At 33.2% G+C, this 15,221-nt stretch overlaps 3 protein-coding genes across 4 annotated transcripts; 2 read left to right on the top strand and 1 right to left on the bottom strand.

The window, feature by feature from the left end:
* Positions 1-129: 129 nt before the first annotated feature.
* On the top strand, positions 130-4,502 carry LOC108903424 (ankyrin repeat domain-containing protein 13D). 2 transcript variants are annotated; one of them, XM_018705596.1, is made up of 11 exons: positions 130-354; positions 442-577; positions 885-1,055; positions 1,117-1,260; positions 1,566-1,743; positions 1,797-2,022; positions 2,081-2,366; positions 2,433-2,594; positions 2,869-2,972; positions 3,047-3,135; positions 4,214-4,502. In XM_018705596.1, the coding sequence occupies exons 1-11, from the start codon at positions 256-258 to the stop codon at positions 4,425-4,427; spliced, it is 1,809 nt and encodes a 602-aa protein (XP_018561112.1). In that variant the 5' UTR covers positions 130-255; the 3' UTR covers positions 4,428-4,502. The 2 variants fall into 2 exon arrangements, with proteins under 2 accessions (XP_018561112.1, XP_018561111.1); XM_018705595.1 differs by having other exon boundaries at positions 2,433-2,600.
* A 2,536-nt stretch (positions 4,503-7,038) lies between these two features.
* On the bottom strand, positions 7,039-9,488 carry LOC108903496 (protein lin-37 homolog). The gene is made up of 5 exons (XM_018705708.1): positions 9,254-9,488; positions 9,027-9,203; positions 8,810-8,969; positions 8,601-8,749; positions 7,039-8,547 (listed from the first exon to the last, which is right to left on the bottom strand). The coding sequence occupies exons 1-5, from the start codon at positions 9,430-9,432 to the stop codon at positions 8,526-8,528; spliced, it is 687 nt and encodes a 228-aa protein (XP_018561224.1). The 5' UTR covers positions 9,433-9,488; the 3' UTR covers positions 7,039-8,525.
* A 434-nt stretch (positions 9,489-9,922) lies between these two features.
* On the top strand, positions 9,923-10,532 carry LOC108903439 (transcription elongation factor SPT4). Its single transcript, XM_018705616.2, has 4 exons — positions 9,923-9,991; positions 10,049-10,155; positions 10,212-10,267; positions 10,326-10,532. Exons 1-4 carry the CDS (start codon positions 9,923-9,925, stop codon positions 10,442-10,444), a joined length of 351 nt encoding a protein of 116 aa, XP_018561132.1. The 3' UTR covers positions 10,445-10,532.
* Positions 10,533-15,221: the final 4,689 nt, after the last annotated feature.

Raw genomic sequence — 15,221 nt, 5'->3', positions numbered from 1 at the left:
AATATTATTCATTGACCTACATCTCTTCTTCTTCCCCTTTCTGAACAAGTAATCCTAACGATGTTACCCGATGTTGACTGACTGGACCGCCGACTGACCTGACAGTTCTTATTGTAAATATGGCGGGTGTCAGATAGCAGAACTGTCATCATCGATAATTTTAAGTGAAATTCGACATTTTCCAAGTATATAACTAATAATTAATAATGAATTTGTATAGTAATTTGTAGATAGTTATATTAATTGTATAAAACAATGGTTTCCGAAGAGTATATCAAAGCCGAATATCCATTACATTTGTATGTCTGGAAAAACGATTACAAAAGTTTAGAAACTTTACTAGCTAAGAAAGAGGTAAGTATCGTATTTTAATTAGATTATCCTTTGTATTGATTTGCGATTATTAGTAAGAGTCAATGTACAGTACTTGCTAACTTTCAGCATGATAAAGAAAAGCGAGACAATAGGGGGCGTACCCCCTTGATGCTGGCTGTTACTTTGGGCCATTTAGAATCTGCCCGAACGTTACTGAACGCCGATGCTAATGTTAATTGTGAGAATTTAAATGGATGGACCGGTAAGTCACAATACGATTAAAATTTATACTGTAAATACATTATATACACATTATTATCTCTTGTGTGATATTTATTGCTTTATTATTGATTTCTACTGTGCGCTGTTCATTTTGACTTCCTATCTGCTTATTAAACACCATAAATTGTATGGGAAGGTGTCATAAAAATAATGTTTATTTATAATGACTAATAACGGCTGATGCTAGATATGTGCGAACATGTTTATTATTCGTGTATCATTTAAAGCACAATTCAAATCGGTGTAAATATGCCTTTAATGTTACTGCTATTGTTGTACAATTTTAGTTGTGCAAGAAGCAGTTGCCACGGGTGACCCAGAACTGCTGCATATGGTGCTCGAACGGAGAGACTTCCAGAGGTATACCAGTCGTATGGCTGGTATACCGGAATTGCTACAGAGACTTAAGCAGGCTCCCGATTTTTATGTGGAAATGAAATGGGAATTTACTAGCTGGGGTTAGTTCCTTGCAGTATCTTTTTTCTCGTTGCGTTAATTCCATTTCGTAATAACTTTTAGTACCTCTGGTTTCGAGAATGTGCCCGAGTGACACGTACAAAGTGTACAAACAGGGCTCCAACGTCAGAATAGACACTACGTTGTTGGGTTTCGACCATACCAGCTGGCAGAGGGGCAGTAGAAGTTACATTTTCCAAGGACATAGTAAGTAAATTAATTTAGATGTATATATTGTAATTTCGAGTCTAATTTTTGTCTTACATCATTCGTATTAATTCAATTTATTTAATTTCACAAGCTATTCAGATATGTTCGCCGATAAGAGGGCGAAGGAGTTACGTTTATAAATTGAAAACGTTTAATAATATTGGTAAATATATTTTTCGCTCGCTAGAGGCTTGTATTCACTTTAATGTCCGATAAAGTCACATATAAACGTACCTGCTAGCAATAATGTCACGTAAAAGTTTGGGACAGTCGTGTGTTTTATAAAAAAATATTTATTGTAGATGACGGTGCTACGATGATGGAAATCGACCACGACCTGCAGCAGGTTTATTGCGAGCAGATGCGCACCACAGACGACGCTCTGGGAATATTGATACCCAACGAGGACTCCGTTTCGCAACGCTTAACGACCCCCATAGTCACCACTTACGTGGACACGGAGAAAATAAGTTTTGAGAGGTAAGAGAACGGTTTACGTTTTTACGTGTATAATATTTTAGAGTTTCATTTAGGAATAAAGCAGGAATGTGGGGCTGGAGATCTGACAAGACTGAGGTGATAAACAGCTACGAATGTAAAGTGTTCAGCGCGTCTAACGTGGAGTTAATCACTAAGACGAGGACGGAACATTTGACGGAAAGCGACAAGGCGAGGAGTAAAAACAGCAAACATCCCCTGCAGAATTTCCTGGGCATTGCCGAGGTCGGGGAAAGCCAAGCCGCCGCTCTCTTACCCAACGTAAGTTTTTTTTCTTGGGTTAAAACCGTGGGTGTCGATTAAATTGTACGTGTGTTAGGAGGAGTTCTCGAATTCAACCAACCCGTGCAATATCACGCCCGAGGAGTACTTCGATCCATCAATAAACCTGGAGGTCCAAGGGAGGGACATAGGACGTCCCAAGGAAGTTAACGTCAAAGTCCAGAAGTTCAAAGCCAACCTGTGGCTCTGCGAAAATTATCCCCTGTCGTTACCCGAGCAAATTCTTCCGATCGTAGACCTCATGGCGATATCCAGCTCTCATTTTGCCAAACTCAAAGATTTCATCCAGATGCAACTGCCGTCGGGATTTCCCGTCAAAATAGGTAACTTAGGAAAGACCCATAAAGGTCCGCAAATAGAACTTTACCACAAAACGTTCTTGCTTTCAGAAATCCCACTCTTCCACGTTCTGAACGCGAGAATCACGTTCGGTAACATCTTCGCGACGGACACGGCAGTACCGTACGTGGCAAAAATTCAAGAGGAGGACAGGTTAACCTGCGTTTTGGACGAGCAGATATTCAAGTGCCCGGCGGGATATTCCCAGATTGGTAATGGTAATGCACCCCCATACTTTTATTTTCGTTATATATTTGTTACGATTCGTTTTATATCCTTTAAATCGTACAAATCTCATGATTTCATTGTTGAAATGTAAATGCGGTTAGCGTTAACGTCAAAAACAAGCTTATAATCAAAGAAATTGTGGGGTTTGTTCGTCGTATCGTCTTTGATTTCATTTTTTATATCCTTCACAGCCATTTCACAATAAAAGTGTATTTTCGTTTATAAATTGCTGCACCGGTCATTTAATGTTTCTTTCAGCGGGCGTGGACGGTAGACGTCAGTTCAGCATGGAGGAGGAAGACGATCTGCTTCAGTTCGCCATCCAACAGAGTCTCATCGATGCTGGCACGGAAAAGGAAGAGGTAACGTACATATTTTATCCGTAAATGATCGGTTAGGTCCGTTACGTCCGTCAATGCATCCGTTTTAATTTTAGGTCGATATATGGGAAGCTTTGAAGGCCCAGAAGCCGTCGAGGCCCGAAACTCCAAATTTTGTCGGGGAAGAGGAGCGGCAGTTGCAAAGGTTCGTTTTATTTATATCGTTTTTTATAAAATTTTTGTTTCCGGTTTTTTTTTAAGAAGGAATATTTTTTTACATACTCTTAGAATTTCGCACGGGAAGTCACGAGAAAAAAATTAGGTGTTGTTCATAAAAATAGTGCTACTAGTTCCTATTTAGAAAATCCAATAAAATCTAAATGCTAAAAAGACGTTATCGACTAGAAAATTGATATAAACATTTTATTTTTTTTTATTTGATGTTTTTCAAAAATGCAACAGCTATTATTTCACAAATTTGATGTTCCTTTCAAGAAATCGGAGCACCGTCACACCCGAACCTTTATCCAAGAGAAAATACAGGTCCAGGAAACAATCGTTTTAATTTTGTTTACTTGCCGCAGTAGTTAGGCGCACCGGTGCAATTTAGAATTACCGTTGAAAGAGTGACCGCAAAAATCGCCCGTTTTTTCACAATTTGTAGGGAACTAAAGAAAATTGATAAAAATATGTTTTTGGTCTCAAATTACTTGTCGTAAAAAATTAAGATGAGCATAGCTTTTAGTTTTTTGAAATTTTTCAAAATTACCCCTTTTTTGGGTGTTGAAAAGATGCTCAAAATGAAGAACTGAATATTACGAATAAATATAAAAACTATTAGCATGTGAATTTTTCTATCGAATGATGATACGAAGAAAGATTTATTCTCATGAGTGAAATAAGCATGTTGAATTAGAAAATACACCCTTAAGCGTGCTTAGGAGGTGGAATCATCCCCAAAAATAGAGAATATCAGAAATAATTGTAAAAATTCCAAAAAAAATATATTAAGATAATTCACATGCTAATAGTTTTTATGTCAATTGGAAATATTAAAATTTTTCATTTTTGCCATTTTTCCAACCCCTAAGTAGGGGTGATTTTTAAAATTTTCAAAATACTAAAAGCTATGGTCATCTAAGTTTTTTACGACAAGTAATTTGCGACCGAAAACATATTTTTATGTATTTTTTTTAATTCTCTGCGAATTGTGAAAAAACGGGCGAAAATCACAGGTTTTTTGCGGTCAGTCTTTGTGCTAGACCACCTCTCTTTGTCTGTAGGGCTATCCAAGCCAGCTTAGAGCTTTACCAGCAAAACGTCAACTGTCCCGACGCCCTAGACAACAGCAGCCCCGAAGGGGACTCGGACCTGCACATGGCGTTGCTGCTGTCGCAGCAGGAGCGGGAGAGGGAACGGCAACGCGAGGAGCGGGAACGGCAGCAGGAGCAGCAGCTCCTGGAGGAGATATTGCGACTGTCCCTTACGGAGAAGTAACTTACGCAACGCAATTATCCATTTCATAAGCAATGAACATAGTAATAGAAGTCTTCTAAACAAAAATTAATCAAAGTACCAGTCTTTTTAAAGGTCCCGTCGCGGAGTAATACAGAAGCGAAACTGGAATGTACAAGTGCAGAAGCTTCGGTTGGAAAACAGCGAGAGCTTATTCAAAAATTAAATTTTACAAAATTAACCCATGCTATTTTATTATCAAATGACGATACGATCTTTGTTACGTTTCAAATCGCTCTTCTGTATTAATCCGCGGTCGCGTCGTGATGTGAAGTTAGCGGTAACGATGACAAGGTAAGCGGATTTATCGTTTTCAAGTTAGCGGTGAAACTTATACATACTTTTTTGTATATGAGGAATATTGTACTACGTATATTATTAAAAGGATAGTTGTTAATATAAGAGCTGCTTTACGATTTACTACTGTTTAAAAAAAAAGGTTTCTGTGTTCAAGTGTATGAAAATTTTGATAAAATAGAATATATTAAATAATTGAATCGATTAAACTTAATTGTGGGTGCTGCCGTTACTGTAAAAATTCTTAGGCTATGAATTTTGCGACTTAAAAATAGAAAGCAGATCTTTTGTAATAATCGCGGTGTGTACGATTCGGGGAGACTTGGAATTTCCAAAGAAATTTTCAAATTTTCATGAAATTAAGTTTAAATGAACGTTTATGGAAGTTCGCTTCGGGACATAGACAACTATTTCTTTCTTTGTTATTCTTATGCGTTTCAAGGAATGACGTCACAAATTATTTTCTCAACTGTTGGTTAAAAAAGACACTAATTACATCAGCGAAAAGAATGCAAAAAAATTACATCAGAATGGTTGGTCCACAAAACGAAGATAAAGATCAATAAATTAATTAAAAAAAAAATGAAACATAATTTTTAATTTATTGCCGTTTTGGTGTTGTTTTACACCATTTCAGGGCTCAAACATTCACTAAATGTTTATTATTCGCTAAATTTTTAAAATTGTAGTTTTAATAAAAGATACATCAACAAAAGTCACATCAAATTTGTACCCAACTGAAACGTTGGCAATGAATTAAAAATTGTTTTTTTTTTACTTACTATTGATCCTTATCGTCGATATTAATGATAAATCAAAACCACTACAATTTAAAAAAAAATAGTATTTCAATAAAGTTCAAGCGATGAAATTTTCTTTTCGATTTTTTGGTTACATAAGGTTTTCAGTATCTCTAATAGTTCCTGAGTTCTGCGTGACAGTTGAATTTCATTCACCCTGTATAAAAGTATAATGACCTCTTAAAGGTTGACACCAAGTGGGAAAAAATTTTTCAGGATTTTATGAAAAAAAAAACCATTTCTATTGATTTCTGCTTCTCTGAATACTAAATAAACTAAATACCAAAATAAATAGTAAATAATATAGTACTAATTACTAAATAAGCGCAACCTAAATATTTTAGTAATTTTTTATTTAAAAGAAAATGGCATTATTTTATCAGGAAAAGTTAAAAATACTTAAATTTTAAAAATACATTTAAATTTATTGGTCAAATTTTGATAAGTTTTCATTTATTTTGTCTGAATCTAAATTTCTCTATCAAAACGGTAGTATTAGAAAAAAGAAAATGAAACGTCAGTTTTTGATTTTTTCCAATTTTTCTAATGGTGGTTTATTTTTTATTTTTAACCTGAGGTTCTTATATATTTTTATAATTAGAAAACATCTTTAACAATGGTAGTTTCCATAACGATTTAGTGAGAAAAAAAAATTAACCTATTGATTTTTTTTAAACTGGGATATTTGAATTTTATGTGGGCCGTTTTTTTTTTGTTTTTCCGATAAAAATTTTTGGAGCTCTGGCGCCATGTCAAAATTTACATCGTGACAGCGTTATTCCAAAAATAAAAATGCATATTTTTCAAGTGGCCATCATTTTGACCCAAATCGTCCTATCAAAATGTTTTTTTTTTCAAAATGTGCAGAATTTAATCAGCTGTTGTTTTTTTGAGAATACAAATTGCTTTAAAACTGAGACAAATGAGAAAAACGGAAGTTATTTTTTTAAAAATTGATTTTCTCAAAAACTCCACTCTTTATTTTCACCAAATTTGGATATATGTCTTTCAAGGTCAAATAAGCTATCATGTAGCTGAGCAGCAATATGCAAACTTGCTCTGTTTGGGATACGGTTTTCAAAATGCATATTTTTTTTTCATATGGCCGTCATTTTGACCCAAATCGTCCTATCAAAATGTGCAGAATTTAATCAGCTTTTGTTTTTTTGAGAATACAAATTTCTTTAAAACTGGCAAATGAGAAAACGGGTTCTTTTTTTTTAAATTGATTTGCTCAAAAACCACTATTTTCACCAAATTTGGATATGTTTTTCAAGGTCAAATAAGCTATCATTTAGCTGAGCAGCAATATGCAAACTTGCTCCGTTCGGGAGATACGGTTTCCAAAATGCATATTTTTTTCATGTGGCCGTCATTTTGACTCAAATCATCATGTCGAAACACTCATTTTTCAAAATGTGCATAATTTTATCAGTTTTTACCTGTTTTGTTTCAAAATTCAAATTGCTTTAAAACTGTGAGATAAATGAGAAAAATGGAAGTCAATTTTTTTTAATTTTGTTTTTTCCGTTTTTCTCATTTATCTTGGAAATTTTTAAAGCAATTTGAATTCTGAAAGAAACAGGTGAAGGTTGATAAAACCCCTCACATCGTGAAAAATAACTTTTTGATAGGATAATTTGGGTCAAATTGAGGGCCACTTGAAAAAAAAATATGAATTTTCAAAACCTTATCTCTCAAATCGTTTTACCCATTTATCAGAAAGTTTTAAATTCTGCACATTTTGGAAAAAAAGTGGTCCGATAGGATGATTTGGGTCAAAATGACGGCCCCTTGGAAAAAATATGCATTTTCATTTTCTGAATAACGCTATCACGATGTAAATTTTGACATAGCGTCACAGAGCTCGAAAAATTTTTGGAAAAACAAAAAACGGGCCTCGTAAAATTCAAAGTAGATTAACATCCCTGTTTAAAATAAAATTAAGGGGTTGATTTTCTTTGTTCGTTTTTGTTCTTCCCGTAACAAAGTTTGCAGATTTTTTTTAATACACAGAATTAACGTTATTAGTTTACTTAAAAATTGAACGTCATTCGATAAACTTATTTTTTTTTATTTTAACTAAATAAAATGTCAATTTCTCCTAGATAAAAATATTCCTTGTATATCCATCTTACGCTTACTTGGTATTCGGATAAACAAAAGTTGTTAGAAAATGTTTTATTTTTAAATCAAATAAATTGATAAAAAAAATTAGGAAATGGTGATGATAATTGATATAGAGCATATTTATATTTTTGCAAACTGCAATTTTTTTTTAAATTTCCCTGGAAATATCAGGCAATTTTTTGATCCAAATTTAGTAAACGCCCGATAATATAAACAAGATCTGCAAATACATTTTTTTTTATAATTTAAATTCGTACTTATACATACATTAACTCTTAGTTACTGTCGAGGCAATAACTAATACTGAAATAATTTCAATTAAGTTTCCCGAGCTACGGAATCTATTTTTTATTCTACGAAATACCCGTGTCTAAAAAGGCTGGTAAAAAAAATTACTACAAAACGGTGATACATTTTCTAAACATCAAATCATTTTAATATATCACATGTAACTACTACGCTAATCAGAATAGTTAACCCCTTAGGTACCCCTATCTTTTTTATGCTGGAACTCGTGATATTACGTAGTTTTATCCATTTATATGCTTCGGTTGTCTATTATAAAGTATATCTCGTTTATTAAACTAAACATGAATGGGGGCCAAGTACGCATCCATGCCAAAATAGAAGAGAACGAACCTAACACTTATAAATTGTTCACTTACAGGTTCGTTTCGATATAATTTCTAATCGTAGGAAATTGTTATTTATTTGTGTAGTTCCTATATTATATTTATTATATATTTTACAATATATCTAGGTATATGCTGATGTTACATAACGGAATATTTATTTAAAAGTTTGTAAATAATCCTTAATAAATTGTTTCTTCCATCAAGACGCTTCCTGCTGTTTACTCCATATTTTCCTGCGCCCTAAAAATGATCAAGTAAATACGCAAAATTAAATATCATCCTAACAAACTCACTTATTGTAAATGGCTTGTAGCATTTGGGTACTTCTCCCGTATCTCTCTTCGTTTTTAGCCGCCGTTTCGATCCACTTCTTCTTTACTTTAACCCACCTTTGCAGGTGGCCACAGATTAGTTCGTTTTTTTCCACCACGGGACATTCTTCCTTTAAAAACATTAGCAAATAACAATAAAAAAAAAAGATAAATGATAATTTAACACCTACATAGTTCAGATTAATGTTGTCTTTATCCTGAACTTGTTCGGGAATCGGTGACGGAATTCTAGTTGTGAAAGCTCTAGAGGGTAGAGGCAATCTAACCACATCAGAAATTGAGTTTTCGTTCCACGGAGAACTGTCGGGTTCAGGGGATGAAACTCTGCGTCTAAAAAACATTACAACTTACCAACATTTAAATATGCGTGCAGGACGAAATAATTACTTTATGATAGGTTGTGGGTTCCTAGGTTGATTCTGCATCCATGCTCTACAAATCGGATACAAAGGAGTATCTTCTTCGAACCTGGCCAAATCCACGCTACGGTCGAACAATTTCATCACGTAAGTGTGGTGGTACGGGGTTGGCATGTTGTCGTTTTTTCGTTTGCGGTGTCCATCGCTACAAATGGGTTTTTAATAAACGGAATTGGTGTGACAAACTATTATTACCTGCGGCTTCTGTTTTCATCTGAAGAATCGCTCTCTTCGTCTGAAGACCGTTCTGTTAGCTGTTTCAAGACACCTTTAAGCCGGCCTTTTGCCATAAGATAATCGTTTCCCAATACATTTTCTTCTTTAACTTCGATTTTTACCGGAGCTGAGCCGGACAATTTACGTTTTTTTGTCATATCAGTGCACAAAATGATGGAAAATTATTTCAAACAAATACTTGACTTAAATTGAAATTGACCACAGACTGTCGATAATGCGGAATTTGACAGTTCATTGATTCATGGATAAAAATACGTTCGTTTCAATTGCCTCGTGTTTAAAAATATTATATTATACGTTTTGTGATTTTAACTAATGCATTACAATTTGTGTTACAAAAATTAATTAAACGTATTCAGTTAGTTAGTCGGCCTAATAGTTTGTCTCAATCTCGAATAATTCTATGAAAATCCTCGAAATCTGGCTGTTAGTTGCTCAGTTTGATCTAAGATCATACTGATGAATAGATAATTTGTATTAGTAAACAATAGTTGGCAATAAAATTTACATTTTGTTTTTTTGTAGTTGGTAGTATTATAGTGATGTTTTTCGAGGGAAGGAAATTAGTGGATTTGTCATTTTTACTGTTTATGTTCGTAGTGAAAAATATTTAATTATACCATTAAAATGACTTTAGAAACGATTCCAAAGGATTTAAGAGGCTTAAGAGCTTGTTTGGTATGCTCATTGATAAAGGTAAATACACTAATAGACAAAGTTTAGAATGGTTTGGCCTAATCTTTTATTTTCCAGTCCTTTGAACAGTTCGAGTGTGAAGGCTGTGATAATTGTGATGAATTCTTAAGAATGAAGAACAATCGAGATAACGTGTATGACTGTACAAGTTCTAACTTTGATGGGTAAGTTGTTTTATTTATCAATATATAAATGAATTCTTAATGATATGCATTTACAGAATGATATCGATGATGAGCCCTGAGGACAGTTGGGTGGCTAAGTGGCAAAGAATAAGTAAGTTAATTACGAGATTGTTCGTAACGTAAATTATTTATTATCTTTATTGTTCCAGATCGCTTTTGTAAAGGTGTCTATGCTATATCCGTATCTGGACGATTACCAAATGGTATTATAAGGGAAATGAAAAGTCGGGGCATCGTTTACCGCCCTAGAGATACCAGTCAGAGATGAATCATTGGATTTTGTTGCCGTATTTATTAAGCTTGATGGTAAGATGAGATATATGTAATAAGAAAAATAAATTTATATTAAAGACGAACTGGTAAGTTATTTTCCTTTCCTTATTTTTTTCCTATTTGCCTTATTGGTTTTTACATCTGACATATTGCTTTGTTCCTAATATAAAAAAATTGAGTATGTTGATTTGAGATTTAAAAATGAACGTGCAACTTTTGGTGTAGGTATAATATTTATTCCGTAAGTAATGATTGTTACATAGTAAATAATAAATAAAAAAATATATAGTGATCTGATACATTTAAATGACAATATTAATATTTAAATATTAGGGTTTAAAGTTTTGTATTTGTTATAAAAATAACTAGGAAAATATATATAATAAACGTGTATAAAATCATGCGCAACAATTCGGATAAAAGTTATAATTACAGTAAATTCTCATTTTTCTCCAATTCAGTTGGCGCTACTTTTTCATCTGTATCCCCAAGTTCTCCTACTGTGTGTTGGAGATGATCAAAACCAATCTTAAAAAGAACAAGTACATTTAAAAATTATTCTATGACCTATTTTTTGTTAAGTAGTTACCTCTATTACCGGATTTTGCAGCTCTGCGTAATCTATTAGACTGTTAAAAGCATTATCTATGTCCTCGGCATTCTCACTAAGTCGTCGTTTTGTAGCCTCAACATTCCTAGCACCAGTTTGCGCTATGCTTAATGCATCAACCCCCATCTGTCTCAATTCATCTTCCTCAAGCATATCGAATGGGTTTGTAGCGTAATTTCTTGAAGCGTTTTGTACGATAAATAAAGCCTCATTGTCCAGTTGCCTTTTTTCCATCGACTCCTCAATGGTTTCAAAGGGATTTCTTGTCGAATTTCTCCAGTTATTCTGCACCATACTTATAGTACCATCGCCGAACCTTATTTCCACTTCGTCGTCGCTCGATTCAAACGGATTTGCTCCAAAATTTCTTACAGAGGTTTCTGCTAGGCCTAGCGCGTTTTCGCCCATCCTCCATAGTTCAGCATCTGTGTCTTCTATTAAATCGAAAGGATTATTCGTGTTAATTTGTATAGCTGCCGGTATTCTATCGTCGTCAAAGTCTTGAAAAATATTTTCGGTATTCCTAGAAGCGTGTTGTGCTAAGTGGGCTAGATCGTGCTTGTTTTCGAATTCGTTTATGTCGTGCGATTGTTGATACGGAGGATCATTTCTGGCGAAGTCTTCAAAGTGTTCAAAACCAATCTGAAATTTTATCTTTTTGTTTAAAAAGGAGATTAACATAAATTTGGAATGTTTTAAAAAACAACAGAAGGACAAACCTGCGATTTTTGGTTCAGTTCTACAAAATCATCAATTTCTTCTGGTGCATAGTCTTCTTTGACAGCTTTTTCTGTCTCGTTTGATATAACTGTTGATGTGCCGGTTTGTGTAGGAAAATGTGTTTTGTATTCACTGGTGTCTTTTTCTATATTGGGGATTGTTTTATAAAGTTCAAAGCCGATGTAAAAAATATTTTAGAGTTTTTCGTAAAATCCTAATTTTTCTTATAGTATTTGTACTATTTCTATAGTTTTATAATAGTGTTGTAAAGATGAGAGCTTTCTTTATGTGCTTGAAAATATTCGCAAATGTTTGGTTATGAAAAAAAACTTGGTTCTTTTCGGAAACAGAAGGAAAACCTTTTCTTCACTACATGAGCAGCATGCCACACTTTAATAACTAGTTTTTTTAAATATTGGTAAAATATTTTGGTAAATGTTGAAAAAATTTAGAATTTTCACAAAAATATTTGAATATTCAATATTTGTCAAATGTAAATGTAGCACAAAATAACTTAGAGGATGCTTATTTCAACCCCCTTAAAGAGGCAGATTGTTGAGAGGTTGCACAATACATTATTAGAAAATTTGTGTAAAATTTAACTTGTACTTTTTTGGTTTTCAAATTACAGCCACTATTCCATATTTTTTGGAAACTGAGAAGCTATATCTATAATAATTATTATCAAAGCAAGATTATTAATTCCAACAATAAATCTCGAACTACTTGGAGTATTATGTCCAATTTATGTAATGAAAAGGACAAAATAATATTTTAATCAGTAAAAATGGTAGGTATATTACATGAGAATCCCAATACTGTAGCAGCTTTATTTAATGATTATTTTGTTAAATTTCCTTTAAATATAATTAATCATATACGAACAGTCAGTAATTTAAGTTCCATGGGCAAATCGGCTTCACAAATAAACATTTTATTTTTAACTCGCTTCGCAACAGGTGAATTGTTACTTTTAATTAACAGATAAGTTAAAAAATAAAAATTCGTCAGGAGGTGATTATATTCCGACGGTTCTTATTATTTAATTATTTAAAATAAAAATTCCCTCATTGCTTATGAAAGAATTTGTATCTCGTAACACTTTTCAACCCTTATAAATCAGCCCTGTGCTAAAAAAATTATAAAAAATTAACGTTTTAAATCTAATGCTATAATTGTGCAATAATTTAAAATAAAAATTCCCTTATATTGTTTATGAAAGAATATTTTACTTTTGCCATTTTCAACTCTTATAAACTACCCTTTTACCATATTAATGTAAAATATTTTTATTATAATCGATTTTTAAATATAATCAATCAGAAAAACATTGCTTCGCTGCATATAAATAATCACACTAATTTTTTTTACTTATTTTATTTGTATAATATAATATAGGTATAATATATAAAAATGAGAAAGCCTATTTTGCTCCGAAAAAATGTCATTGGTTTTTTTTACCATAACTCGGTTAATTTTGAAGCTATAGTATCCTACAAAAAAGCATTTTAAAGATCATTTCAAGAGCTGTAATATCGTTTGCATATAAAACCTTTTAAGTCCTTTGTTTTTTAAAGGGAAAGGATGGAAGGGCTCGATCAGGTCTTTTTTTTTCACTAAAATGGATACTTCAAGCGGTGATATCTCCTTTATTTTTTATCCTATAGGAATAAAAAAAAGCAAAATATTTGTTGAAAAAAAAGCTACATTTTTGTTATCTATAATTTTTTACGTATCTTTCATAGTTTCAGAGTTATTATATAAATAAGGCAATTTTTTTTGAATAATGAAATATACGATTTTAATTTTTACCATACATTATTCAAAAAATACGCATTCTAAACCGGTCTAACTTCAGAATCGTATGAAAAACACTAAAAACTAATTGTAAAGGGTCTACGATTAATTTTAATTCTGATGGAAATGGTATAGCATTTACTGCTCATATTTTTTAAGGAAAAACCCATCTGTTTTCATGATAACTCCTTCAATTTTGCTCTAATTAACTTTTATAAGTACTCATTTTGAAGGTCTTTTTGAGTACTACAAAAAACTCCCGGAGCGTTATACACGTAAAATTAATCCTTTTTCCGCTATTTGACGTTGAATACGTCGATTCGAGTATTCCCCCAAAACAAGTCCCCTTCCACTAACCATATTTCGCTTTGTATAGAACGTACATCACTTTTTGAAAAACGATTTTCTTTGTTTATTTATAAGCTACATTTTTGTTCATTGCACTTTTTTTAATAAAATGCGTAGTTTTTGAGTTATTCGCGAAAAATACTTTGAAAGTGTTTTTTTTCACTCAAAATTCCAAGTTTTCAATCGTGAATAACTAAAAAACTATTGATTTCTCAAAAAAATTCTTTGACTATTTTTTGCTCAAAATTTGATTCTCTGTTGATTTCTAGTGTTATTTAAAAAAAAAAAATTCCACCCCCGAGAAGGGGTGTCAACCCCCAACAGGGTGGAAGCGTCAATCGGTGCTATGTCACTAATGTTCATTGACCTTTTCTCTAACTATCTGCCAAATTTCAAGTTGATCGGTTCAGTTTCAAAGAATTCGGAAGTGAAAAGCTTCAATGTGATTGTAAGTTTCACTATTCCAGTACATGCTTGTTAGTTCATGTCTAAGAGGAAAATAAATTATTTTTATTATAATATCTGCTTTGATACCAGATTTAAAAATAGGGCAAATGAAACCCACTTTCCCAAATGAAGGAAAAGTGTCAGTGTTTAATTATTCTTTAATTATGATACATAAAGAACGAGTTACGTTAAAACTACAAGATGGAGTTATATCGTATAGAACATATATTCACAGGTCCTTCGCGTTTACGCTCACTTAATCTCATTTGTGCTTGATGAAAATTCTCCAAAATTAAATTCTCAGGCATTTTACAACACTATTTACAATTATAGTCTTAAACTACATATTTGTACCAACCTGTAATATACTTTCCGTTTCATTTGCTGCAGATTCAGCTTCCTTCGCCTCGCCACCAGCTTCTACTACTCTGTGCATTTTAGCTTGTTCTTGCTCTATACTCCTGTTGATACATTCGAACTCTTGCTGTATTTCCTCTTTTTTAAAATGATCGTCGCCATCAACAAAAATTTCTTGTGTTCGGATCGCATCCTTGTCTTCATTAATTTTGTTGTTAATGCGCTCCCGACTAGTTTTAGCTTCTTCTCGTGGTCTATTCTTCCAATTATCCATATCTATCGCCTGAGCACTTAGAGCCAAAGCCCGTCGTCTCGCGTCAGCTAACTCCATCGTTTCTCTCACCTTTTGCGCCACGGCCTCTTCCATCTCCCTGTACAGCTGGTTAACGTCTTTGGGTTTAGCCTCCATGCCTGCCAAATTGTTCTCGGGTAGTTCCGAGTTCGTCGACTCGATGGACGCTTTGCTCAAACGGTTTTCAGCCTTGGGGGAGTA

The sequence above is a fragment of the Anoplophora glabripennis genome, unplaced genomic scaffold, assembly GCF_000390285.2.
Source record: "Anoplophora glabripennis isolate ALB-LARVAE unplaced genomic scaffold, Agla_2.0 scaffold82, whole genome shotgun sequence".
Lineage (NCBI taxonomy): Eukaryota > Metazoa > Arthropoda > Insecta > Coleoptera > Cerambycidae > Anoplophora > Anoplophora glabripennis.
The sequence above is the reverse complement of the archived record's forward strand: the minus strand, read 5'-3'. Positions and strand labels throughout refer to the sequence as shown.